At 33.9% G+C, this 27810-nt stretch overlaps 7 protein-coding genes across 9 annotated transcripts; 2 read left to right on the plus strand and 5 right to left on the minus strand.

Annotated features, from left to right (window-relative positions):
* Nucleotides 1-9832: 9832 nt before the first annotated feature.
* LOC133780059 (protein FAR1-RELATED SEQUENCE 5-like) lies at nucleotides 9833-10753 on the minus strand. The gene has a single exon (XM_062219939.1). The coding sequence runs from the start codon at nucleotides 10751-10753 to the stop codon at nucleotides 9833-9835; it is 921 nt and encodes a 306-aa protein (XP_062075923.1).
* A 35-nt stretch (nucleotides 10754-10788) lies between these two features.
* On the minus strand, nucleotides 10789-11727 carry LOC133780060 (protein FAR-RED IMPAIRED RESPONSE 1-like). The gene has a single exon (XM_062219940.1). It carries the CDS (start codon nucleotides 11725-11727, stop codon nucleotides 10789-10791), a length of 939 nt encoding a protein of 312 aa, XP_062075924.1.
* A 3654-nt stretch (nucleotides 11728-15381) lies between these two features.
* LOC133834044 (uncharacterized) lies at nucleotides 15382-18831 on the minus strand. 3 transcript variants are annotated; one of them, XM_062263564.1, is made up of 5 exons: nucleotides 18713-18831; nucleotides 17309-17480; nucleotides 16185-16343; nucleotides 15777-16019; nucleotides 15382-15674 (listed from the first exon to the last, which is right to left on the minus strand). In XM_062263564.1, the coding sequence occupies exons 2-5, from the start codon at nucleotides 17333-17335 to the stop codon at nucleotides 15570-15572; spliced, it is 534 nt and encodes a 177-aa protein (XP_062119548.1). In that variant the 5' UTR covers nucleotides 17336-17480; nucleotides 18713-18831; the 3' UTR covers nucleotides 15382-15569. The 3 variants fall into 3 exon arrangements, 2 of the variants coding, with proteins under 2 accessions (XP_062119548.1, XP_062119549.1); XM_062263565.1 differs by lacking the exon at nucleotides 17309-17480 and having other exon boundaries at nucleotides 18713-18797; XR_009893286.1 differs by lacking the exons at nucleotides 17309-17480; nucleotides 18713-18831 and having other exon boundaries at nucleotides 16231-17297.
* Nucleotides 18832-19183: 352 nt separating this feature from the next.
* On the plus strand, nucleotides 19184-20030 carry LOC133780061 (uncharacterized). The gene is made up of 3 exons (XM_062219941.1): nucleotides 19184-19607; nucleotides 19716-19817; nucleotides 19908-20030. Exons 1-3 carry the CDS (start codon nucleotides 19434-19436, stop codon nucleotides 20028-20030), a joined length of 399 nt encoding a protein of 132 aa, XP_062075925.1. The 5' UTR covers nucleotides 19184-19433.
* A 92-nt stretch (nucleotides 20031-20122) lies between these two features.
* LOC133834045 (uncharacterized) lies at nucleotides 20123-21896 on the plus strand. The gene is made up of 3 exons (XM_062263566.1): nucleotides 20123-20318; nucleotides 20419-20549; nucleotides 20634-21896. Exons 1-3 carry the CDS (start codon nucleotides 20162-20164, stop codon nucleotides 21252-21254), a joined length of 909 nt encoding a protein of 302 aa, XP_062119550.1. The 5' UTR covers nucleotides 20123-20161; the 3' UTR covers nucleotides 21255-21896.
* A 501-nt stretch (nucleotides 21897-22397) lies between these two features.
* On the minus strand, nucleotides 22398-23681 carry LOC133778358 (CASP-like protein 4A4). Its single transcript, XM_062218258.1, has 3 exons — nucleotides 23281-23681; nucleotides 22863-22998; nucleotides 22398-22735 (listed from the first exon to the last, which is right to left on the minus strand). The coding sequence occupies exons 1-3, from the start codon at nucleotides 23589-23591 to the stop codon at nucleotides 22550-22552; spliced, it is 633 nt and encodes a 210-aa protein (XP_062074242.1). The 5' UTR covers nucleotides 23592-23681; the 3' UTR covers nucleotides 22398-22549.
* A 609-nt stretch (nucleotides 23682-24290) lies between these two features.
* LOC133778356 (bifunctional UDP-glucose 4-epimerase and UDP-xylose 4-epimerase 1) lies at nucleotides 24291-26990 on the minus strand. The gene is made up of 9 exons (XM_062218257.1): nucleotides 26617-26990; nucleotides 26317-26366; nucleotides 26061-26196; nucleotides 25823-25924; nucleotides 25491-25718; nucleotides 25304-25385; nucleotides 25012-25094; nucleotides 24838-24929; nucleotides 24291-24677 (listed from the first exon to the last, which is right to left on the minus strand). Exons 1-9 carry the CDS (start codon nucleotides 26809-26811, stop codon nucleotides 24593-24595), a joined length of 1053 nt encoding a protein of 350 aa, XP_062074241.1. The 5' UTR covers nucleotides 26812-26990; the 3' UTR covers nucleotides 24291-24592.
* Nucleotides 26991-27810: the final 820 nt, after the last annotated feature.

A 27810-nucleotide genomic window follows, 5' to 3' on the forward strand; every position in this document is an offset into this window, starting at 1 on the left:
CTTAGACATCTGGGGTGAGTGTTCAGACTTTATTTCCTGATAATGGTAGTAGAGATTGTGCTCGAAAGTTTTTTATTGGAAACTTGAAGAAATGCAAGGAGGTAATTAAATTTCCTTTATTTTATTTATGTTGGTCATATGAAATTCACATTTCATGCATATTGTTTCTTTGCATGCATTATATTGCAGATTTTTATTTCGATTCATCAACAAACTATATAACACTTTTTGCTGTTCATAGTCCATGTAGGTGAGGAAGTTGTAGAAATACGTGATTCTTTGCTTAGAAAGGATGGCATTTCTAGTGGTCGTGGTCTTGTGAAAATGGTGGTGAGTTTTAATTTTGAATACTGAAACTTTGATTAAAATATGTCATTAGATGGAATTAGGCTGTGATTATATAGGGGTAATTGAAAGGATTCTTTTCAAATATTTTATTTAATTAATTTAACTATTTAGTGAGCATGTGAACCTACATTTTATGAATCTTTACCATTTGAAATTGTAGATGCAGAAGCTTGACTCATTGCTGGCTGAAGACATAGCAAAGATGGAGAAACCTTTTTCATTTTGTACCTTTAAGGTCCTAACAAATTGTGGAGTTATACAACAATCAAATGGATATGATTGTGGTGTCCGTGTTATTAATTTGATTGAGCGTTGGCATGCTCTTTATTACAAACACTCATCAGTAAGGCATTGTCATGTCAATTTTTAATATAATTGTTGCTTATTCCACTGAAATCTTTGCTGTAGTTATGATTATTTTATAAATATTTGTTATTAGTTTAATTCTGAAGAGGAGAGGATTCGTATTGCTGTTAGTTTGGTATCCTCCACTCACAACAAGAAGTGGCCATAAGTTAAGAAGGCGATTTTGGCTTGGAAGCATAGCAAGAAGCGTTGCATGGGCGTACTTGAGGAGTAGTTATTTTAATTTGATTTGGTATGTTTTTTGATATGTTATAATTTTTTGGGAAATCAATGAACGATTGAGGTTTTACCTTACTGGTAGATTTGAAAAAAAAAGTATGATTTTGAATTTCTACCATATGCTTTGTATAACTTGCTACCTCATGGTTCAACTTAACATTAAATACAACTGACATGATATGGTATGGTTACATAGAGTTCCGGGATTTGATTGTTATAATCTATATCTTCTTGTTTTTTTAAAGCTCATTATTGTTGTACATTAAAAGATAGACCATGTGAATAAATAAATTTTAAGGAAAACAAAAATCTGGTTGCCTTACCTGATTTGAAGGTTTTATCGAAAGAATGGCTATGGGGACGTTAGTTAAATTTGTTCGATTAAAATTTGACATTTCAGTTTGTCAATGAGAAGGTAAGGTTGTTTCTGTGAAAAAATAATAGCAACCAAAGATCAATATTTCTTCATAACACAATTATGAAAGAGTTGTGTTTGATAGCAAGAACTAGTAATTAACCATGTTAAGGCAAAAGCATATTATATGCATAATCAATGTTTCTTTGAATTTGTAATCATCACAGTTTATGCATTATATATAAAAAGAAATCATTTCAATAGATTGGGTACTTAGAAACTTAATCTTAATCAACTTAAATGTGGAAATTACTAGTAGAAGTTAGTGACCATTGGCCTTTCCGATGATGAAAACATAAGGACTTTATCCCCTGATGCATTGAAATTTGGGTGTGTTAGATCGCAAAACCCAACTCTTTTTGTGAGTCTTATAGGTGGTCATTGAATACTGTCGATAGTTGTCGGTACATCATTGCTCATGTGATTGAACACAAATAGACCGCGCTGGTTCATTGCTAGGATCTTCACTGAATCGGACAATACTTGTGTCATATTGAAGCTCCTCTGGAAAGCCAGGAAAAATGTATGTTGCTAATGATGACCCCAACCTTATGTCAATATCAACTACTTGGTCTCTATATGTATAAAATTTGCTTCTTGAAGCAAATCTTACTCCCAACAAGATTGAGTTCTTATACAAGGAGATGCTATATATGTTTTCAATATGAGGGGGTGGATTATATGCTGTTATTGATCTCGTACGACAATCAAATAGGTATAGCTTGTGTAATGCCCCAAAATCCTTAATGTGGTTTAATAGCTGGATTAGTAGGCCGGGAGGGCCATAACTGTTTAATTATGCCATTAAATAAATGTATGCATGTTTATGTGAATTATATTATAATATGATGTTAAATGCATGCATGTGGGTCCACATTTCATGACAGGAGTGTTTTGGTAATTTGGCCCGTTGAGGGCATAATTGTATATTTGTATGCCTGTCGGTGATATATTGTTGAGACCACATTATAACGTGGGTTTGTTCGAGCTATTCGGCAAGAGACGATCTTGGAATATTGATTAGCGGTCTGGTCATAACATGTTTAAGTTCGGGGCTCAGGATGAGTCTCGGGGTGGTTATAATGATTAGAACGTTGCCGAGAATTAAAGGGTAACGGGATGTGAATTATTGGTGTTTGAGATTATCGAGAATAGTGATAATTGGAGAGCGTTAATTATGATTAACGAGATAGATGAGAAATACCAATTTTGCCCTTGGGAGCCTTTAGAAACCTTTATTAGACCTAGGGTTATTATGGTCTTTTCACCCCTAGGATAGATATAAGCCCTTTATGGTTGTAGAAATGAAGAGAAACAGAGTATATTCAAGAGCTTACCCATACCTTCCTTCTTCTTCATTTTCTTTGTGATTTTTGAGCCATTGTTGAGGATTCAAGCTTGGGAGGTAAGCCTTGGGAGTTTGGGAGAGTGTTCTACCATTGAAGAGCATCACAATCTGAGTTTGAGGTAAGTTTCTAGCCACTAGTTCCCTGGTTTGCTCTGTTTTAGCTTTAGTTTTCAGCTTATGGTTTTGATGTGGGAAGTTGGAATTAATGGAAGTTTTGGTTGGTGTTTAACTTGGGTTTTGATGAGGGTGTGATGTGGATCAATTTTAGGGGTTGTATTGGATGTTTGGGTGGTGTTTTGGTTTGGATTGGAGGGTTGGTTTCAAGGAAATCGTAAGGGAGGAAAAATGTAATGACCCACTAATCTAGACTCTTGGACCATTATCGAACTATACATACAAATTCTTACTAAAACATACATTTGCAAAAATACCATACTTTATTATAAACTTGTAGAAACAAAGGTTACTTTCATAAAAATAAGTAGGATATGGGTATCCATTGTCTTTAAAACAAAAATAACTTAAAGTGAAAAGAGTTACATAGAAAATGCGGAAAATACATGTAAAACCATAAAAGATAAAATGAGACTATATCCTCGAATCGAATAACGCTCGGCCCCTTGACTCCATTCACCATCGATACACATCCTCTAAGCGTCACGAATCTTACCGCCTCTAAAGCTATTTTCCTGCACATAAAACAAAAAGGAATGAGCCTAATGCCCAGCAAGGAAAAATCTAACACATAGTCATAAACATAAATTTCATAATAAACGTAAAGACATATCATAACACTTAATACATACACTTATTATAATGGCCATTATTACTTGGGGTCCCATAGACTAAACAAGCTTATGCCCATGAGATTAGTGGGGTCCTACTAGCTAAGTAGGCATATGCCCATAATCTTTTTGGGGTCTTGTTAGTCAAATAGGGCATAAGCCCAAGCCTACAAACATACACATACATAACATATTCATAACATATCATATTTCATAACATAATCACATAAGCAATACACATATAGATTCTACCCTATTTTCCTTACCAAAGTTACCGGGATATGTGGACTGAGTTGGGACTTTTTGGAACACTCCTAAAACCATATGAGAAAGAGTGAGTCTTTATGAAGAAGAAGAAATGAAAAGGATGGAAAGACTAAACCATTGAAAAACATACTTACCGAAACTTATGTGCTTAAGAACTTGGATTCCCTAACCAAAATAAGAATGAGGTTAGGGGACTGAGTAGAAGGTTATGAAAGAGGAAATAACATAAAGCAAATGAACTAAAGTTTTGGTTTACCTCAAAGACTTGAAAGACCAATCTATACCACAACCGAAATACTATAGAACCTCACTTCCCAAAGTGTTTGATAAGCTTATGATGTTTAAGCTTATGATTTCCCAAACCAGGTGTTTACACTCTCACACTCACTTAGCACTAGCAGCTTCTGAACTTAGAGCAAAAGGTGAATAATGGCTGGGTACTAGGTCCTATTTATAGAGTTTGGGAATGAAAGTATCTTGATTTTACTTGAATAAAAATAATGGCTTTTTAGGTGAAAATCATTTGAATAATCGTTCAGCAGAGGCTGAAGACTCGTTTAAAAGATGCTGGACTTTTGAAGAAGTTTGAATGGCTGAAAGGAAAAGAATTCAAAAATGTTTGACTTTATGCTGGAGGAGGCGATATATCGCCCCCTATAGGCGATATATCGCTTGGACCATTGTTCCCGAGGCGACCGTGCATCGATTCGTGTTTTCCGTATCTACGTGCTGCGATATATCGCCCCCTATAGCTGTGATATATCGGCACACGCTGAATATTTAAACACGAAATTACACATTTTTAGCTAAGTTTGAATGGAGTAAACAACCTTGACTAAGCCCTCAACGTATTCAAAGCTGCTGACTGACCTTATAACATTCAAACTTTACTCCTTATTAAATTTAATCCTAAAAAATACTTAATCCTTAATCACCATTCATAACATGTGCTTAAAATCCTATTGGTTGATATCTAAACCTTATAGTATAATAAATATAATCCTTAATTATCAATCATATAATTAAACCTTAGGTTATGCTTAATATTCTTAAACTATAGGTTAAACTTAGAAAATCTATAAGTACTACTATGAGTGTCCAAATAATTCCCGGTCTGAACCAAAAATCCACAGTAACAAAGATAATACTAAACATACTATAATACTACTAAACAATTAGCTAAGTAAAGTTCTTGGACTCTACAAAAAACCAGAGTTTTGGCTGAAGTGTAGGTTGGGTCGCGACATGGCCAGGGAGGGCCGCGGCTCATGCTGGGTGCTGAAGGAGGCCATCTCTGTTTGAGGGGCGGGCCGCGACCCTTTGTGGCATTTTGGACAGAAATGATTTTTTGGCTCGGGGATTCTAGCCTTAGGCCTCGAGATCGATCCTACTACCCGGTTTAGTAGGATTCGATGTCTCGGAGGCTAGGTTTTGGTTTGGGAACCTTTGTTATTCATTTTATTGATGGAATCCCATAATTGGTTATGACTAGGTAACTGCTAAGGGACAAAAAGACAGGTCGTTCTCAAGGGTCGTTCTTATATTAACTCTCGCTCGAACCTGAGGTAAGAAAACTGCACCCTGTGTATGTGACATGCTTGATTGTTGTTGAGGCATGTTGGGTGATAAATGTGGACATTGATTGCATATTAAATGCTAGAGAATATTGTTTACTTGTATATGACACTGACTAGTCAGGGACACTGACCTAAGAGTCAGAAACGGCATAAGCGTCCTGAACGCAGGGCCGAATGAAGATTAGATCTAATCGATATCAGCATTGAATGGCTCTAAGGCATTAACACTGGACCGACCCTAAGGTCGATGAAGCGCTTGGCTAGTCTAAGACTAGTTACTGAGAGCCAGGGCCTAAGGCCTAGGTGACTGCTTGTCACATGGCTAGGGAACAGAGTTCCATAGTTATGACTCTAGAGTCATGAGGAAGGTTATGTTGGTGACTAGTCACCATGCACCTATTTTGTTTAAGCTAATGAAAGGTTCACTTATCTGTTAAGCCTCGGTGACCCTATCGTCACATGGCTTAAGGGAGCAGTACCCATTTTAGTGACTTTTGCGACTGTCACTCGTCTGTTTTGGACTGAAAGTCCTGAATGATTATTATGATCATTGTTGATATTATATCATGCTATATTGTGTTTTCTTGCTGGGCCTTGGCTCATGGGTGCTATGTGGTGCAGGTAAAGGGAAAGAAAAGCTCACCCAACCTTGAGTGGAGAGCTTAGGTGGTGATGTGTGTATATGCGGCCGCTTGACCACCACGGCCAAGGAGTTCTCAGAGGAACTAGGGGGTTTACCCTATTTTTGCCACTTAGGTCGGCGGGTTTGTAAATTTGAAACAGTAATGACCATTTTGAGTTGTAAATAACTTGTAAAAGATTTTATGGGCCCATGAACAGTTTTATGTACTTAATAAAATATATCATTTCCTTTTTATTGGTTTTCCACCTTAGCCTGTTAATAACACTTAGAAACACATTTTTAACCAAAGGACTATGGTAACGAGTCAAATTTCTGGTTCACCGTAACTGTTCTGGGGTAACCAAGGCATTACAGCTTGTCCCTTGTGAAGTACACTGCCTCGATTGGCCTTTCCATGTTTGTAAGTTTAAAACAAATCGAGGTTAGAGTAGTGTATACGGAATAGGTATACTAAAATAACTAATATGTTAAATGAAATATATATGAATGCCATACCTTGAGCAATATGGTGTATGTAAGCCACATACATCGTTCACCGTACATAATCCTTTAATAATTTTTGTTGCTGGCAAAATATTTATTTTAAATGGTTTATTGCCACCGAAATCCCAATGCCCTAACTCGGCTTGCGTATTTGCTATTGCTCTACCATTTCTTGTCCAGCCAATTGGTTTTGTATTCTGAAATGGCGATAATGGTCTGTCAACATCCCACATTAGAAGAATATCGTCGTCCCGAACATCAAACAATTCAATATTTTGAATTGTGTTGTTCCCATACAACAAAAAGCAATCATTCGACTGTGGTAAGTGTGCAGATTCCCATGGCTATTCATTACTCGTACACTAAATGTAATGAGACAAATACTTAGATGTCTCATAATCCTAAGTTGTGTAACCAACATTTTTACTAAAACCATTTGTCGATATTGTTAGATAATGGGGTGTAAAATCCTCTGGCTTCCCTTGTCTTGTTATTTCAATAGTATTCCAAATCCTCTTTGGGACATCCATGTCCTGGAAAAACATCTATGTCCTGGGCAAACATCTGCCAGATCTGCATCAATAGAAGCTATTAAGTCATCACTAATGTGTCATATGGGACACAACGCATATATATTAGTAAAATGATGATTTAAAAAATTTAGATATTCATACACGCTTTTGTTTGATGGAGTATCTTTCGCATATTCCTTCGTCGCATGCAATTATTGCATGCTCCCCAATGGAATCCGTGAACCGACAAGCTCTCCCTCTAGGGATTGGTAACTCAGTGGCGTCTGCCAACTTATCTGTTAATGAATAATATTTTTGCAATATGTGTGGAATCTTATTAACCAATAGATCATATGCACACCATTCCTCATTGATATCAACCTCATTTCCAACCACCCAATTTTGTGCACTTGTATCCTCCCTACAATGAAGATTTGCTCCTTCATCTCCTGAGAAAGAAAGCAAATACCACTTATATAGAACTGGAATCTTACTTACAAAAGTTGGACTGCAAATTTTGTGCATATGCAATGCATGAATCTGATGTGCACTAGTATTTCTTTCTATTATATTTTAATTTGGGTATAATAATTTTTGTTGTAATTACTGACGCTAAATGAACCTCATCTAGGTATCTTTTTGTTTTTGTATAAATTTATTCATTATATTTCCTATCTTCTCCTTGAGCCTTTGTTTCTTAGGAAACAAACCTTCTAGTAAATTATTATTTTGGAGAAAAAGACTAAAATATGACTGAGGTTCCTAAAACTATTTTATGAAATTAAAGTGTAACAAAAATAACTAGAGGTGGCATAGCATATATATAGTTTTATTTTTAACAATAGAACCTACGTTAAACTATTTTATTTTGCAAATATGAGCTACTTATTTTTATTTTTCCAACGTGTAATTTTGATTAAATGATTTCTTTCAAAGTAAAATTTGTTTTTTTCCAAATGCAGAGGCACAAATTAAGTATTTATGAAGTTTTTATTTCTATGCTGACAATGCTTCAGTCCTAAATTTAGATGTTAAATTTAATTTATATATGTTCATGATCAATTTGTGTACTTGTAAGTGGTGACTGTTATACTATATTTCCTATTTAATAATTGGTAATTGGAAAATTTTATATGTATTGCTTGCTGTAATATTAGGAAACCAATGAAAGAAGTTTGAAAAATGTTACTCATATAGAAAATTTGAGATCAAAATTAATAACACCAAGTCTTACCAAACACATTGTTGTATCTGAAACTACTATTCATTTACTTATGCAATTTTTTTAATTAGAATTTAATAACTTATAAACAAACAACTATCAAGTCGAAGATATTATTATTCCACATGGTTTGACTAAGTAAATAACATTAAGTATTTCTGCCAAATTTTACAATACAACTCTAAGGCAAAATGCTTTCATTTTCTTTAATTTACGTTGTCATTTCCCATCTAATTTTTGCATTTTTCCTATTTCATTCCTTTCAATTAAACATTACGTTGAACTTCCATTTGCTTACTTATAAATTAAAAAAACATGCTTCATAATACACATAATCATGTGATTCTTTGTTAGGGAAAACTGGAAATTTGGGTCATCTATATATAAAAAGCATGATTAGTGCATATTGAAGGTTGCCACTCATGAATTCCAATATACGATAAAATAGTGCAATACTTAACAACTATATCAGTGTTACCTGTGTCCATGCTCTATCTAGCACCCCTTCTATTTCATCATTCAGTTATAGTGCCCAAGCCTTAGATGAACTTCTCAAACTCTGCATCAGTGCAATATCAATAATCCATAAAGAAATTCAACTAGATCACTTCCTTATTATATCAATTATATATACAGAGTCATATCATTCATTGCTTTATTCGAACTAACTTCAAAACTTTCATTAGCACTTAATATAAATATATTCGACATTAAGGACATCAATTGCTCCTTAAATTATTCCATCTAAATACTTGAAAATGTAACCCTAGAGATACTATAGATGTATTTGAACAAGATTCATAGTAGGACACCACCAAATTTATATGTAATATATCATAATTAATCCATCAACTTACATGGGTAATTGCTTTTTTCAACTTTTGTCTATTCCCACTAGGTATCCAAATAACTGGTATGATTTACTTGTGACATTATTATTATTATTATTATTATTATTATTCACACTAGCTCTCCATAAGCCAACCAACACTACTTTACAAGGGCACACAAGATGATCCTTAATGTAATATAATTTAGATCAAGTAGGGGGCTCACTTTGTCAAGTGCCTTCAAAGTTGTTTGGGGACTCTTTCACGACCTCTGTTATGTTCACCTGGACAATGCATATCACAGTAAGAGAGGGACCGACCACTAAGTCATGCTATTTAAGAACCAATATCCACTGTAATTAATCATGTCTTTCTATACAACTCCCACATTTCCATTTGAAACATGTATGGAATATTGAAAAAAGATTAAAAGTTATATCGTTCTTCCTTTTAAATACAAATTTCCATTCCATTACCTAAAACCAGAAACAATGTAATTGATAATTCTTTAGTAAAAGAAGTCTGGTCTACTACATCACAGTTACTAATACAATTTAGACCTCATTCATGTCATATTTAACAATTTGCCTACTTAACCAACTTAATGTAATGTCTTCTCAAACCAAAGTACATAAAAAAAAGTGAAGTTATCATGTTCTTAAAGTGCCCATGTACTGCCCCACAAGTTAAATTTTCTCATGTTCTCAAACTCTTCATGCTCTTCCATTTCAATATTTACTTGCTCATTCCCATCGATCTGCAACTTTGGTGTTCCATCCCTCTCATTACGTTCCATATCCATGGTGGTTTGTGGTGTCTAATTCACATCTTCTTCTCCCTCCAATTGTGATTCTTCATCAGCATATTCTGAATCCTCGTGATCCCCTGCTTTATCTGTGTTCTTGACTTTGCTTGGACATGTCAACTTGTTGTGGCCTGATTTTTTGCAGACACTACACTTCCGCCCAACACTTGCTCTAGACTCGGCCATCCTCCCTGTTCCCTTTGTCTTTGTGAAGTCTGGATTGGCCACCTTAAATTCTGAGAGTGGCAACTTGCTCTTCCCTTTATCTCCTCCTATGTGCAATGATTCCTTCAGTCCCACACAAATCCTCTGAATCTGAAGCGTAGCTTCCCTATACGATGACTCACTCTGACTTCCGAGGTACGCTACTTCATTTAAAATACTACTAAGTTCACTAAATCTTCCCTTAACCTCAGACTCCCTATTGGGGTAATTGGCGGGCTCTGGTTGTGTAGTACTCAGTCTAGCTTCAAGTGTCCACTGGGTCAATATGAGTGACTTTGGCATCTCAATTACATTAAGGCATTTGATGGCTGCGAATATATGACGACATGGTATGCCAAATGAAAGAAAGTGTTGGCACTCACAAACAAAAAAATCACGCCCAGCTGTCGCATACACAAATCTCCTATACCTATTGTTTCCATACTTCTGGAGTTCCATAATAGTCCCATCCTCGTCATTTTCCAAACTACTAACTCGGTAATAACCTTCCCGAGACATTTGTTGTCTAACTTTGTAAAACATGTTCCTTGAATAGATTTTAGATATCTCTTCTTCTATTTTAGGCAAATTTGTCACTCCCAAAATAGGATGCATGTGTAAACACTCATAATGATCTTTTAGATGTCCATGTCGAACCCATGAAGTAGCCTTGTCAATGATTCTAACAAAGTCATACAACCTCATATTTTCTTTCACTTTCCTCTTCATTACTGCATTAATACCTTCGTTACGCTGTGTGGTGGTCATCCCACAAAAAAATTTCCCCTAAGGAAAGTCTCCCCCCACTTGTGTTTTGTTGCCCATAGTTTTGCTGCATAGTCGGTGCCATCTAGTTCATGCTCTGTTATTAGTTCATTTAGTTTGTGGTCAAAAACCTCCTCCTCATAGTACGTGAAACATAAGTCACTAAGCCTTTGCGCAAACGTACAATCCTTACCCTTCAAAATAGCTTTGTTGTGTAAATGCAAATAACAAAGACGGTGTACTTCATTCAGCATCAACGCTTCGATGGATGTTTCCATAGCAAGATCACCATCTGTGACCACAGTCTTCGGCGCCACCCTATGCATGCATTCAAGGAATGCCTTTATTGCCCACATATAGCTACTTGTCGAATCATTATCAAGGATTGCATAGCCAAATGGACATGTTTTGAAGTGGTTATTGACTCCTACGCATATCAATAAGGGTTTACCATAGCTATTTGTTTTATAAGTCGAGTCAAAGGAAATTGAGTGTCCATATGTCTCGTAATCTAAACGAGCTTTCCCATCAGCCCAAAATAAGTTCAAAAGTCGATTTGAATTATCATATGAAAAAATTCCAAAGAAATCAGGGTCCATATCCATTTTATGTTCTAAGTTCCCCAACGCTCGACCGACATCTGATGCAGCAAAGTCGACTGTTGACACAGCTGGCATTCGATTGTACATGTCCTTCATTGTAAAAGTTATTTTATGGTAACCTCCAACTTGATTTGCCATGTACGACATTATGTGACACGTCCGCACACCAGTTTCTTTCAAGGACTTCACTTGGTTAGTATATCCATCGGAAACAACCCGGTTTGATTGAAGGAATTGCTTGTGCAATTTGAAAGTCAACCAGTGGGAATGGTCAGCAATAAACTCCTTGCAGACCCACTTGCTAGTTGTCTTAACAAGATTAACTCGGAAAGCCATCTTGCAACACATTCGACTTAGAGCATTGGGCCTCCTTTTCCTATCTTCCCTTGTCAAATGACTGTTCGACCTAGTTCTCTATCGTGAGCAAACCCACTCTCTTTCACGAATCTCTCCACAAGAATTCTTCCTCATGTGACTTTTGTGAAGGCTAAATCCCACAACCTTAGCGGAATCATATATAAATTCTTCGGCGGAATCCAAAGAGTCAAATATGTGGCCTATAAGGCTACTCTTACTCAACTTGAATGAGTCTCCATAAATTCCATACTTTTTTAAAATATTGGCCTCATCCATTTCCAAATGCAAGCTAACATCCCCTTCTACATTTTCCTTCGCAGTTTGCTGTGTACCACTAGTATGACGATAATGATCTCCCATTTCAGCGTCCTCATTATAATCAATATTTCATCAAAATCACCCTCAGCATTGACTCCTTCCATGTCACTGGTGTCCCTGGTCGTCAAGGAAATATGATCTTTAGTCAGACATGCAACATATTCCATTTCATCAACTGACTTATAAATATCAGAAATCACCAAATTCAATTTCGTAGGCCCATATTTTACCCAAGACTATAGGCCAATGAATTGAACAACTTCAACTATTATGCTTAACATACTTACACGTTTATCCTTAGCCTCCCAGCCCAACTGTATGGTGGGCCTCACCTATTCCCACACTAAAACTCCTCATCCAAGAATGCCCACCTTCTGTTATGGGCTGTAAATTTTAAAACCCCAACTGACATAATTCTCAACATTCTACTACCATCCTTGGTTAAATCCAAACTAACTCTATACCAATTTTTATCAATATTGATGTTTTTTTTTAATAAAAACAAATAAAATAATAAACCAACATCGTCATTATAGTCAACAATTTTTACCAAAATTACTATTTTAATTCAAAGGCGTTAACTAAGTAGCATAGCCATGTACATCACAACAAAAATATTTTTTAAAAAAATAAACGATTAAAAAAAATCTACCTATTATCTATGGTGCTTTAGTTCCTGCAACTCCATGACTATTTCAATGGAATGATTCAAATAACTTTTATAAGACCACCTCCTCCTTGGTCGTCCACTATTTCATATATACAACACTCCTTTCACATGTGCAGATCTCCCATCAAAGGTAGTAAACTAATTAAACGAATAACCTACCTCTCACAACAGGATAAAAACACTCTGTGTTAATTGCTACACAGTAACAACCCACCATTCCTATATAGAGGTATATCTTCCATTCCATGTAGAAAAAGTGTCAGTGTTGTCTAAGTGCCCCCTTCTTTTCTCCAATGGTTTAAGAAATGTTGCACCCTTTGAAATGATGTTCATGTGGGGGAGTACCATCGAGCCCCGATATTGTGATCACTCCAAGCAGTCAAACCACCTATCTTTTCCCTTATGAGAAATTGTACATTTAATTTAATTCACAATAAAAATAGTTTGCCTTTTCACTTTAACCTGACACCTTTCCAGCAACTGAAGCATCACTCCAGACGTGTACAGCTAACCTTCCTTTTTATAATACTAATCGGTACACATATACCATTGACTTGTTTAGATTTATTAGTTTGGTCAATATAAATTATATTTCCATAAACCATATAAATGTAAAACTATTATTTAAACACGTACACTTTTAAATTTTTTTACAGTTTCACAAAATAATTTTAAATAAGTTTAGATTCTGTATACAATAAAGAAATCATTACTTTAAATGAATAAAATATTATTCAACAAATTGAAATAATTTAAAACTTCATCATTAACATCTCTATATTTTTTGTGTGAAGATGTTTGCAAGATCCCAATGCCACTTCTAATTATCTATCACTGGCCTTACAATTTTTTAGAACAAACTATCTGATTTTCCATAGTAATTAACAATGTTTTATACTTACAAAGAGATACTGGAAGGATAAAACTAATATAATGTAATTAAAATCAAGTCTATCGTGTGCAACGAAAATAGTGGGCACTTATTTGCCTAAAAAAAATAGAGGGGATAAACTTGGGAAGCAACATTAAAGATTAGGGATTTATTATACAAATTAAATCATCTACCAACATAAAATACGATACTCAATTTTATATGTAATAATTTCAAGTAATACAAGTGTATAAATTCTAGGTTGAATGGTGTCCATGGGGAGAAGATGTGATTCAACCTGATTATGTTGCTCAGAGTAATGAAGTGAATACACGCCGCATACTCCTCCTTGGCCCATAAGGAGCAGAATGGTACTTGGGTGAGCGAGTGACGATGCAGAGTTGGTGCTACTTCCCACCCCGTATACCAAGGCTACCACCAAAATCTATGTTATGTAAAGAACGCCTAGTTATCATTACAAAACCATGGTGTTTAACAGGCAAGCTTGCAACCAACTTTTGCGATGTCAGGACAACAATAAATTATGAAAAATACTAGACCCACGTGTACTGTAAAACATATCCTCATAAGGTAAAATCTATTAAGTAGATTGTATTTATTTGGTAAGTGTTGTACTTATGTTTCAAACCAAAGCCCCCAAATGCACATCACTTGCAATAGGCTTACCGCATCATATAATCATTCTTTTTAGTAAACCATTGAACACAGACAAATTTAAATTGTTTTTGCAGGCACAAAAGCATGAAGAAAATTACAAAAAAGAAAAGACAGTGGCTGACCCTCCTATCTCAAACTATATTTCCATGGTAAGATGAATCATTTTATATTAAGTTGTATTCATTTCATAAATTACTAATAATAATTGAAATTTTATGTTACTCCTAGACAAACCTGTCAACAGCTACCCACCTTGTAAGCAAGATGGACGGGGTGCATCACAACCTAATAAAGCAAATGACGTCAACGAGTGAAGCACTTAAACAATACAAAGATATACTTGACACCATTCATAAGGAAATGGTAGAGTTCATTATGTTTCCATATAATTTATATAATCTGAAATGTCTCCTCATTTTCAAATTGACCATCTAAGTTCATACAATATGCAAAACCATTGCGGAAAGAAAGAGTTTGATGATGAGTCAACTGGTAATTTATGAACACTTTAAAGTATAAAGTATCATCAACCGTTCATCAAGTATGAGGTTATGCAATTGAAATATAATAGTACTGAAATATGTAAAAGAAGATGGACTGTAATAGTTTTAAATTTTTGATGCATTATTCAAAGAGACTAAGGACCGAACACATTAAAATTTTATTGAAAGTATCATATAACTGACTTTATTTTAATTTGGGGATCTGGGAAGTATGTACAAATAAATAGAAAATTCCAAATAGCAAACCTTTTCACACTGCTAATGGTGTTTGGAGTACAGTAAACTAAATTATCTTACCTCACTTCTATATTTTATAATTTGTAATATAATGCTGTTTACCATATTATCCAAACTTCAACTTCCATAAAATTAAATAACTTTTAAATACTTGGCCTAATATAAGTTGTTCTGAAGTCTTAGTTAATGGATTCTTTTAAAAACTACTACTTACTAAACAAATAGATCAAACCCCATTCACAATATTTTACACTTGGGTAATAGCTAAATAAATAAAATTTCAACACTTTACTTCGATTATCTATATTAACTCTGATTGTGCATATAGATCTATATGAACTTTAATTTCCATTCCGCCAAAAATTACTAACTAGTTCACTAAATTTAGATAAAAAAATTATAATTATTGAAATGTCGACAATGAAAAATGCATTCAAACTTTACAAAAACAAAATACACTAGTCATAGCCTTTCATGCCCATAATTGTAGAGAAGAATGATCAACAATTGATTCAAAATCTTCCAACATCATCGATGGAGGGTGTCAATAAAGTTGTTGAGCTTTATGAAGGAGTGTATGTCTGACTTTGTTACTCCTAGAAGTCAAAATTATTGCACCTATAATTTGTCTATCAAACTCCGTTGGCACCTTCAAAGGTTTACAAAAAAAAATTCCAAATAATACCATCAGATATAAAATCAACCCATGTTATAACAAACAAAACTAAGTAATAAATAAAAAAAAACTTACATTAGTTGGGCCGATACTTATGCATCTGAAATCCAATTCCTGAAGAACGTCAACTTTGGAAGAGCCAAAAACTCCACCCACATATTCATGCAAGAGCATCTTCATCACATACACACCACAATCATAATCCATACACTCTTTTTTGTGTGAGGTGGGCTCAACAATATTGAAATCACAAAAATATACATCATCCCCATGCATAGCCTTCAATAACTCACTAAATGCATTGTCCATTAATTCCAACTGCACAAACAACAGTCAAAGCAATAGACCATAAATATACTAGTATAAACTAATCTCAAGTCAGATAGTGTTTTCCATATATATGAGCCAAAATTGGTAAAACCCTCCATCTTGTTGATAACAACAAGACCCAACATAGAAGAATGGATATGAAAGTTATCGTACACATCCACTTTCTTTAATGCCAAACGTATTCTGTTGAGCACTTAACTGAGACACATCATGTCTAATACCAGCAACCTGGCGCTTAAAATCTTCAAATTCGCGCTCGTGAGCACGCAACGACGACAAAATTTCACATAACTTTGCTCTATCCATATTTACCTACAACCATGACATAAAAACAGTCAAAAAAATTTATTCAAAGGATCAAAAACAAAAAGACAACATTAACCATTAAAAATAAATGATATATTTATTCTACTACATGCTAACATAAACTAAGACTGAGTTCGATTTATTCACCAACAGTATCAAGGTATCAAAATTCACTTTTCAAAACAAAATCATTACTTGGTAACCAAGTAATGATATTCCTAACCTAAAACAACCATAACAAATGATTTATACAAAACAATAATACAAATACAAAATATTAAACCATACATATTCAGACAACACATGGTAACTTAATATCAACTTCAACTAAATTATAACAACTATACAAACAGCTAACAAAGACCAAGAATGTTTACATATCTCACTAACAACACTTATTTAGTACTCTTCACTTATTATATATGATATTTCAACTATACTAGTGTTAAACGCCCAAATTGAACTCCATAGACAACACCCAAAATTAAAATTAAAATTGTATCACATTTCCACCAAAATTATACCATTTTGAAATCTCTATTACATCATTAATATACCAATGACTTTCTGAAAGTTTAATGGATTTACAACTCGAATCATGGTCAAACCACAAAAAAAAGAAAAGAAAAATCAAAGGAATTCAAGTGTCTATAATGCTGAACAAATTACACAAACTTAAAAAAATAAAGAAAAAATTGTTCCAATTATACTATATCCTTTTAGGATTCCTTCTCCAACAACTATGTATGCCAATCCCAAAATAGGCCAACATTGATCAGAGAGGTAGAACTAACCTACACAGATGTAGTATCATACACATTGCACTACTAATTATTATTCACTACAAAAAGCACTCACGTTACCCATGTATCATTCATATTGTACCACTATTCATGAATTTTATTAAGATCCAACAATCCCACTTTTTCTCCAGCAAAAACAAATATATAACAAACCAATAAACATAATACCTTGATGCCGACATTAGGGGAACCCATTCATATTGATGAAACAATTTCAAACGGAAGTTATAATCTTGCTCAAACCATATCAGAAGGTGATGTAGAGAGTGAATGTAGGGGTGTGAAGCAATCCAAGTTTGATGATACTATTTTTAGAATTTCATCCCAAAATGAAATCCCCCTACAAAAGAAGTGAAGTTAAACATTCCCTAATCTGAAGCTAAGACCTACAAATTAGTTATTAGAGGGGAACCCATTCATATTGATGAAACAATTTCAAAAGGAACTTATAATCTTGCTCAAACCATATCAGAAAAACTAACGAAAACATCAGTCCCAAATCTGAAGCGAAGACCTATATATTAGTAATTTCAGGGGAACCCATTCATATCAACGAAACAATTTGAAAAGGAAGTTATTATCATACTCAAATCATATCAAAAAAACTGAGCAAAACAACTTAAACACTTTAATCACTGTATAATACACGACTACTCTTGTAAAAAACCAAAAATTGATAATTTTATAAAAGAAATTATCATATTAACCTTAATCGAATGCTTATGTTTAAGATTGATAATACCACAGTTAACCCAAATTCCATACTTGTGCCAACCAATAACATTCGTCCAAATGATGGCTCATTCTCTAAAGTCTTTAAAGTCCAACCATGTTGCCTCTCAAAACTCTTTCTTTGAAAATTAACTACTCTTTCTGCAGAGGTCTTTCAAGGGAGGTACATATTGTATAATAAGTAAAATTTTCCTGCACTTTTTTATACATCTATTCATATAAGCACAAGTACATATATATAAAAAATACAGACAGAACATTAATGCCACACTCAATTAATATTGGTTCCAAGTGGTGCAAGAAATACCTAGTTAAGAAAATGATAAATTTAGACTAGGCCAAAAAAAATTTCCATTGAACTAGGAGGAACAAAACAGAACCACCACAGAGTAATTTATAAAAAAAAAAAAAAAATTACGCACAAACCTGATCAATTGTTGATGGGTGTTTGTAGTAATGAAAAGTTGAAACAAAGAGGATAGAGGCATGGACAATTGCAACCATTTCATTTTTAACTCATTACTCTATAAACTAAACCACCCAATTCAACTAAAGAAATTAATAAATTATGGTTTCCCAAATATTATGCTATCAAGCAAATGGAAAAACAGAAGGAGTTGAAAAAAGTTCAAATTATAATATCAATTAAACATTTAAGCTACTTTACTAAAATCACCCAAAATAAAAAAATATAACACATGAAATTAACTTTAACCACCAACAATATGAAGCCCCACAAACAAAAACATCAAAAGGAAAATGCAAAAATCTTTGGCAATCTCAAAACTGATTCTTCAATATGCAAAATAGAAGATTGTTGAATCAAGAAGGAGGCCTTACCACTTCTTCACGCTTTGCATTAGAAACAAGCCATAGAATCTAAAATTTAACTCTAAAATTTCGTGAAAGAAATCGTGAGTTTTGCTCCCTAAAAGTCGACCCGATTAACACATCCCAATAATATGGAGAATAACCCACAAAAAATTATACAATACAACCATGTCTACCTTAACATGCACATCCGTACACAAATCAACCAATTAGCATCAAACAAAAAAAGACCGCTGGTTTCGTACACCCACACCAAAGATTTTTTATATATATATATATTCCGGGATAAGTCTGTCCACACCTCTCTAAAATCTCATGTAAACGAAAATTACCATGTTGCCAAATAAAATGAAACAATAACAAAATTGAATGAACAATAATAGGGATAAATCATAAACGACAACTGCATAAAATATGCCGAGAACCTCGTAAGAAGAACAATAGCACTATTTGAAGGACAAAGAAAGAAAGGTTAAAACAGTAATTATGACATTTCAGAGTAGAGAATAACCTGAGCCGAAGGTCGTTAAGTTTCCCGCTATATATAATAACGACCTTATTCAACAAAAAAAAGGAAAACTAACGATAGGACTGAATAAAGTCATGAATCTTGATATTCTCTTACACATTTTCGTTTTCTCACCGTCACCGCCGGTTTCAACCATTTTCTTGGCAAACAAACAGGCCGGCCGTGTTCTTAATTAATCTAGCTATTAAGGGCAGAAGGAGAATGAAAATCCCGGATTATGATCCGTATAATCCACACCCCAGGAGCCCAAACGCAGATCAAGAAGCTCGTGATAGGTTCTTACTCTTCAATTCTCCCAAGACAGCCGGCCCTGGTTACGAGAATTTCGGTCCTGTAATAGAGTTGCGTGTGTTCGCTGGGAATATAATGTTGGATGTAATATACTGTGTTTCTTCGTTGGATTATATATATATATATTCTTTATTTCATTTTTAATTTATTACAGTCATATAATAATTCTCTGTTTTGTGTCATTTGTTGCAGTACTACTCCAAGTGTGATGAAAGCTTTGATCCTGTCGTACCATATCTTGCTATGAATTATTTTGATCGCGTGATTTCCATGCAATATCCCATGGCTGTACCGGTATTATTATTATTAATTTATATCTTTTCAATTTTTAATATCATCGCATTATGCTACATATATTTATACATACATAAACTGTTTTCTCAGGCTGTGTTCGGCGCAGTTGACAGTCGTAAAGATCAGGTTCAGTTTCTGGCTCTGTGTTGCCTAACACTGTCTTGGAAGATGAGGAGCACAACTTTCACCATCAAGAAACTTCAAGTAAATTAATATATATATATAGTCTTGTTTTATACAGTTTTTCTTTCTTAGTGTCGAAGTAGTATTATTAATTTCTTTTGAATTGTATCATATAGGAAAAACATCAGCTTCTTCGTAAGTTCACGATAGAGCAATTTCTGATGACTGAGATTTACATTCTGAAAAAACTCGAATGGCGCATGCGACCCATTACAGCTTTTTGCTTCTTGGGCTACTTGGAACCTATGTTTATGGACTACCCCATCACTCGATTCAATCGCCGAACTATCAATAAGATCATTATACAGTCACAAAGCGGTAATCATTATTTAATGTCAATCTTGAATATTATTAGCTCTACTTCAATGAGATCAGCAAGTTATAGTGAGATTCTTAATTAGCTTTTTCATGTCAGCAGAACCCCTTTTCACATATTTGAAGCCTTCACTTATCGCAACAATAGCTCTTCTTGTAGCTTCACTATGCCTTTGTCCAGCCAAGTATTCCAGTTTCTGTCATAAACTAGTCTCAGGAAACGTCATTGCACAGGTAATTAATTTGACCATTTATAACAATAAGAATGTTTATTGTAATTTAATAATGTGTGTTATGGTTAATTGAATAATTTTGCAGCGTCAGGCAGTGATATACTTACCCTGTATGGTTAATTTATGCAAAGATTTGCAACTCTCTGGTCTAAGTAGTGGTATTTCACTGAACGATCAGCTGCTGATATCTACAGCACATGCCACTTTCTCAAATTTCCATCAATTGATTAACAATAAAGAATTTCTATGCTTTGTGTACAAGATGCTGATCGATCATCTGATCTTTGTTTCAAAGTATAAAGAAATAGTAGCAAATGGTATTAATAATGGAGAGTCATCATCATCATCATCATCATCAATGGGATTAAAGATATGCAAAGACATACAGTTTGACTTCCCACTTAGGTGGAAACTTAGTGGATTACTCAAGGATGATGATGATGAGGCTATATTTGGCTTCCATGGATTGCTCTTGAGACTGCCTTTAGTTAAAGGTTTACGGTTTTTTAGTAGCCCTCTCATGCATTTTCTAAACAAAATGAATATCTGTCTACAGACAATACCAGATCTATCATCAGCTCCTTATCAACACCGGAAAAAGTTACAGCAAGCACTAGGTGGATTCACTAATTATAGAATGAAAATGGAAGATGAAGCAATTCGTTTAGTAAATTTGATGAAATTGCGCGGTTCAACAATAAGCTAGCTACTTCACACAAACTGATGAGTTTACTGATAACTTTGGATGCTGTTTACATTTTTATTCTATACAATTTTCATTTTTTTTTTGTTTTTTGATGAGATGATGTTGAGTTTTTACGAGTACATGTAATATTGACATGTAATGGTAGTAATGGTGCAGTGTCAAGGTATGTTAGAAGTTATGCTCACATATTTTGACCACAAAAGTAACTTGTCAATATAGAAAGGATACCATTTATAGCTCTTTGATGAAGAAGGAAGGTAATACAGTTGGGAGGAGGTTTTCTTATTAGGTGTATGCCGAGCCACCCTTCTTCATTTAATTACATTTTAACATTTAATATAAAATAATTAATAATGGTTACATAATAATTTTGATTTTGGTACACAATATGGTATTATTGTAAATGTAATTATTTTTTGAAACACTTATTCTAAGTCTATCATTCCTTGCAAGTTAGAATCATTACCAACAAATTATTCAAAAGTGAATGCCCTGTTTTGTAGAACGTGACAGAACAAAAGTTGAAACTCTATCTCAGTTAGATTTTTTTTCTTTTCAAAATAACTTCATCAATATTGATAGAAAATTATTATAACTATGTCTATATAATGGTTACTCATTCTTTTATATTAGATTTGTTATTTTGTTGATATAGTGGTGCGGTTTTTGTAATGTGTAATGGTTTAGGTCGACTCTGTTGGAACTTTTTTTATTTTTTTTTAAAAGTTAAAAGTGAATTGTTAAAATAAAAAAAAGGACATTTGTGTGTAATACAAGAAAAGTTCCAAACGCTCCTCCAAGAGTGTATATAAGATGTAAGTGTCATACATGAGGTACTTTATTTATTTTTGTTGAAAAATTATTTAATAAAATAAATATTTTTATTTATTAATTAATTTTAAAACGGTTTATTAGAAGCAATAAACTTGATCCGTTTTAATTACATATGACCACGACAATTTATTGGTGAACGACTTCTCTACATAAGTAAGATCTAAAAACTTTCTCTTCTAAAAAAAATAGAATTTTCTCTGAGCTTTTGAGGGTGTATGAGAGTGAATCCTTTCGATGCAGAGAGGTATCGTATACCACACTTAGGGCAGAGCCGCGAAACGTCTTAAAGAGAGCGACATTGTCCACGACTCAGCCAAAAATCTTGTATCGGTAATCCGTTCCAATTATTATTTCTTTTCAGAATACAATATTTAACACATTCATTTGGAATAAACACATCATGGTAATAGTGAAAGAGGAAGAAATTTACGATATGCCTAATCTAATGCATAAGAGGCTTTTCACCAAATTATTCTCTTGCAAAGCTTGTAACCAGACAAGAGAGCACAAAGAGCCATAACAAGGCAAGTGGCGAAAGAGAAACCGACGGAGACGATAGACCCCTTCCAAAGCGAGGAATATGACTCCATGTTTTTAATGGCAGGTACTGCTACTGATGAAGATGAAACCAGAAGATATACCAACAACTGAGACAATATAATAAGTTATCAGTAATTAGTAATTAGACTTCTCTGATCATAAAGTCAACCTTTTTCGGTTTTGGTTTTGTTCTAAACAATTAATTAAAAGAAGAATTAAGCTTTGTAAACTTACTTGATCAACAATGAAGCTACTGTAATCAGAGACCATGTCTGACATAATAATACCCTTGTCTGCAATCTCAAGAATGCCTTTGAAAAGTTGGAAAACTGAGTATGCAAAAGCTAGCATCGTTATTGTGAAGCAGTACCTATATTCACAAGTGTTGACAAAAGTATATTATGTAGTGAAAACAACTAATAGTACTTGTATAGTAAAAACTTTTATTTGGTTTGTCATACAGATTTGTCCATTTTATTTTCTGAGAATTTTGCATTGAAAATAAGTAATAATGAAGTCCTTCTAGTTAAATTTTATATATTATAAACCTCCAATATTTCCAAACAACGAAAAACTCAAGATATATTTATGCTCAAATTTCTAAATGAAAACCACTAAGTAATATTTCTGTTGTGGAACAAGTTATGCTTACAGTAATTCGGAGAATTCGCCAAAGCTCGAAGAAGAAGATGATCCTCTAACTTTCTTCTTTGGTGCAAGGATGACAAGAGAAAGAGCAGAGACAAAGGAGAACAGAAAAGCCAAGAACCTTAAGAAGAGGCTGAAGTGGTTGATAGTAGGCCTTGAGCTCCAACCAGTAGAAGCTACTGAGACAGAGAATGGAGATGGTGTTGGAAAAGGGTGTTGGTGATGGTGTTGAGGAAAAGAACTGTTGGCTGCCAAAGGCAAAGGTGAGCCTTTGGCCATGGATTTAGAACGACTTGAGTCTTTTTCTCCTTCCATTGATTCTTTTGATACTTGATTTAATGTTCCTTTTCTTTTTGCTTCTTCTAATTAATATGTTCTTTGAAAAAATTTGGTTATTGACTTTGTGAAATGCAAGTCATTTTAGATTATTATTTAGGGAATGGTCGTGTAACTTCAAGGAAGACGTATTGCTAGTGTGATAGCTTGTGGTTATCAGTTGGAAAAATATTAGCTTAGTCAAGGCCAATCAGAAGCTGCCATGTAAGCAATTTTGAGGGTGTTGTTAGGGACAGTTGTGGAACTTGAGTGATCAATTTGGATAGGGAGCAGGTGATGGAAAGAGAAATGTTCAACTCCCAATTTTGGTCAATTTTTTTTTTAATATAAACTTAATGCAAGAAAAAGTGTCCTGTATATACGCTTGCAACTATATAATATATAAAAGTACAGGCATGGTTTTAGCAATTATTAAGATATTCAACATGATTGAGTTCGACAAAAACAAGTTCTTATCCATTTAGTCTCCCTCGCTAAATAACAGAACATTATCTTTGGCTAGGAAAAAAAACATCAATAGCATGTGTAGAGTTACATCATAATTTAATGTTGCCGAATTGATTTATACTAATATGTTTCAAGGTTTTATTCTTTACTAATTCATGATTTTCATAATCAAATTTTAGTTTCTTTTATATTTCAAGACTAGCACCAGCTTCACTTTATTGGGGTGTCAAATGAGAAAAATAATAAGCATGTACTTATATAGAAAGAGAAACAATTCTTTACACATTTTCACAGTTCACACATAGCTGCTTGTAGCATACTAATAAGCAAAAGCTAAGAAGAAAGACAGAGGCTAAATAAAACATTTCTCATAGGAAGTTGAAACTTTTGACATTTATTTCTTCCAGGAAATTTGTGATGTGGTCCAATAACTTATGCAATGGGGTTCCTTTTCTAAATCTGACCAGTATTTCAGCTGAGAGAGGGGTTAGTATAACTCGGCCTGTCTTAAATAAAAATGCAAACCAAGCCATTCAAGGCTTAGACTGGTAACCCCATGGATTTTTGCTTGCCCACTCCCACTGATCTCGGCACATCTCTTCAATGCCATATTTTGCCCTGAAAAAAAGATGCAGAATTAGCCGTGAAGAGGGTTAAAACAGTGCAGGGTTAGCTTACTCATACTCTAATTGCTTTATGATAATGAAATTTGTACAAATTTCTATATTGTATTTCGTTTGTTTCCTTCATAGGGATGTAAAGAGTTTAGTTTACATACTTCCAACCAAGTTCTTTTTCAGCTTTTGCAGTTGATGCATAAACAGCTGTAGCATCTCCAGGCCTCCTTGGACATAGTTTGATGGGAATTTTCTGAAACATGTAATAGAAACTTTAATTAAACTTTCAAAGGGGTCCAGACTAGAGAGGGAGAAAGTAAAGAAGGGCCAGTCACCTTGCCAGAAGCCTTTTCAAATCCAGCAACCATTTCAAGCACAGATGTTCCTTGTCCAGTACCCAAGTTGTAAGCAGTGCAACCTATAACATGAAACCATTCCTTAAAACATCCAAGCACTAACATTTACTTTATTTCCTATTAGAGTACCTTAAAGAGTTATGTATAGATCTTATCTGTTCAAATCATTTATTTATAGCCATATTCTCAAATTTTTGTTTATTGTACCTCCAATGGGCAGATTACAAACGGTTTAATACGTAATGGGATTTTCCTTGAAGAGAACAAGTACCTATGTCATCTGATGTAAAAAGCTTTCGAAGAGCAGCGATGTGGCCATCTGCTAAGTCCATAACATGTATGTAGTCCCGGACCTGTTAACCAGAAAACATTGATGCCTTAGGAACAACCAACATGAAATAAACTTTACAATATGTACACAGTATTTTACAAATATTCAGGCTGATGGGTATACTTACTGCAGTACCATCCTTTGTTGGGTAATCATGACCGTATACATTAAGCTCGGGTAACCTTCCCACAGCTACCTGCTGTATGTAAGGCATCAAATTGTTTGGTATGCCTTTTGGGTCCTCACCAATCATACCACTTTCATGAGCACCAACAGGGTTGAAGTACCTCAACAAGATAATTTTCCAATCTGGCTCTGCTTTGTGAATATCTCTAGCAATTTCTTCCAGGAAAAGCTGGAAGGGTTGAATAATCATATATTAGTGAAGACAGAAAACTCTATCCGACCCGTTATGTTACTCATCTTCTGAAGCTCAAAAGAAACATAATGGTTCAATACCTTTGTTCGTCCATATGGATTCAAAGCAACCAACTGGAAATCCTCAACACAAGGTATCTTTTCTGGTTGACCATAAACAGTTGCAGACGATGAGAAAACCATCTACATACCCACAAAAGCAAATTGCTATTATAACATGACAAAATAAAAAACAAGCAAGAGTGAAACATTTGAAGACAAATTGCTATTGTATCATGACAAAATCAAAGTTCAAGATTGTAAAAATTGGATGGCAAACCTTTTTACAATCGTATTTTGCCATAACCTCATAAAGGTTAATAGTGCCAATCAGATTATTATCGAAATAACGACGGGGATATGCAACACTCTCGCCTACAGCTTTTAGGCCAGCAAAATGGATGACAGCATCAAATCTGTCAGCCCAGATTACCAAAGTTAAAATCCAAAATAATACTCCAGGAGTTGGAAGACTAAAACCCAGAAAAGAGATGCAAGTAAAAATTGAAAACACAAACATTAATTATCATACATACCTAGTTTGAGCAAATAACTTCTCCAGATCATCTTTATTCCTTAAATCACCCTGAAATACAGCCCAATCTCAGTAAGCCATATAATTAAATCAAAAGAACATTTGTAATGTCTGTGATAACTATTAAGAAGAATCAATTTGAAACAAAATTTCTAAATTTGGAAACCCACTTCTTCTAGAAAAATTAATCATAAAGCTTATCAATGAACCATTTCAAGAAAGTTTTTTCCCCTATTATTGTCAATTTCCTGGGAACTAAACACTCCTATTCAGTAAGAGAAAGAAGAAAAGGCATGTATACCAGATGAAAACGAAGCTTTTTGGAGAGGGCAGGTCCCACCAATTCTTTAACCCTATCAACAGCCTCAATGACGGAATTGTCGAGATTATCAATAATCGAAACCGAAAAACCTTCTTCGAGGAGCTGAACCACCGTGTGGCTGCCGATAAATCCTGCACCGCCGGTCACAAGAATCCTCTGCTCCACCGAACCCATTACTGATCTTTTTCTCAACTCAAAATGGAAACCAAACAAAAGAATAGGAGTTTTTAAGGAAGAAGAAGAAAACAGAATAACAGTTTGGGAGAGATTCGGATGAGAATGGTAGATATGGACGATGATATAGAGAGAGAAAGTAGGATTTTTTTGTTGGTTTCTCGGGAATCTGTTTTACGATTTTAGGATATTTGTACTGTTTATCAGTAAAGTTAGTTTTGTTGGCGCGCTTTCTCCAATTTTATTTTTAATTAATTATTTATAAATATTTTTAGTGCTACTTACCCCTAAAGTTTGTATTTTTAATATTAATTTATGAATTTTTTAGTATCTATATTAATAAATATTTTATACTATTTTTTTTTACCTGACTTACTTAATTTCATTAAAAAATTATATTTTTACTGTCCAATTTTTTTTTCAATTTTAAGATTTTAGAATTTTTTGTACATTTTTATTTATTTTTTGTGTGTTATTTTCTTGTTGTTTTTAGTGTTGATAATTAATTGTTATGATATATATTATTTTTTTAAATTTATTTAGTGTTGATACTGTGAATTATTTTCAAATTACTTTATAACTAATTTTCCTAAAATTGTAATTTTGTAAGCATGAAAATTTGAGTATGTATTTTTTAAAATATAAAGTAATAACAGTCAAAAAGTAAAAAATAAACAAACAAAAAAAAAATGTATTCAAGAAAACGCTCTTTTATGCTAGTGGGGATAAAAAAATATAAATTTATATTAGGGGAATTCTCGGCTACTTATGTGCACGATTTTAGAATTTTCCTAAAAATAAGATGCCTCACAGTGATTTAATTTTTTTTAGGAATATAAGTAGAGTACTGTCATATTGCCCTATATTTATATATTTTATTAGTAATGATAGGTGCACTTAAATATTACATAAATAATTAATGTGACACTACTTCTTAAAATAAACTAAGTTAAATTGCCATGTTATTTAGTAATGATATGTGTATTTAAATATTACATA

The sequence above is a fragment of the Humulus lupulus genome, chromosome 5 (genome assembly GCF_963169125.1).
Source record: "Humulus lupulus chromosome 5, drHumLupu1.1, whole genome shotgun sequence".
NCBI lineage: Eukaryota > Viridiplantae > Streptophyta > Magnoliopsida > Rosales > Cannabaceae > Humulus > Humulus lupulus.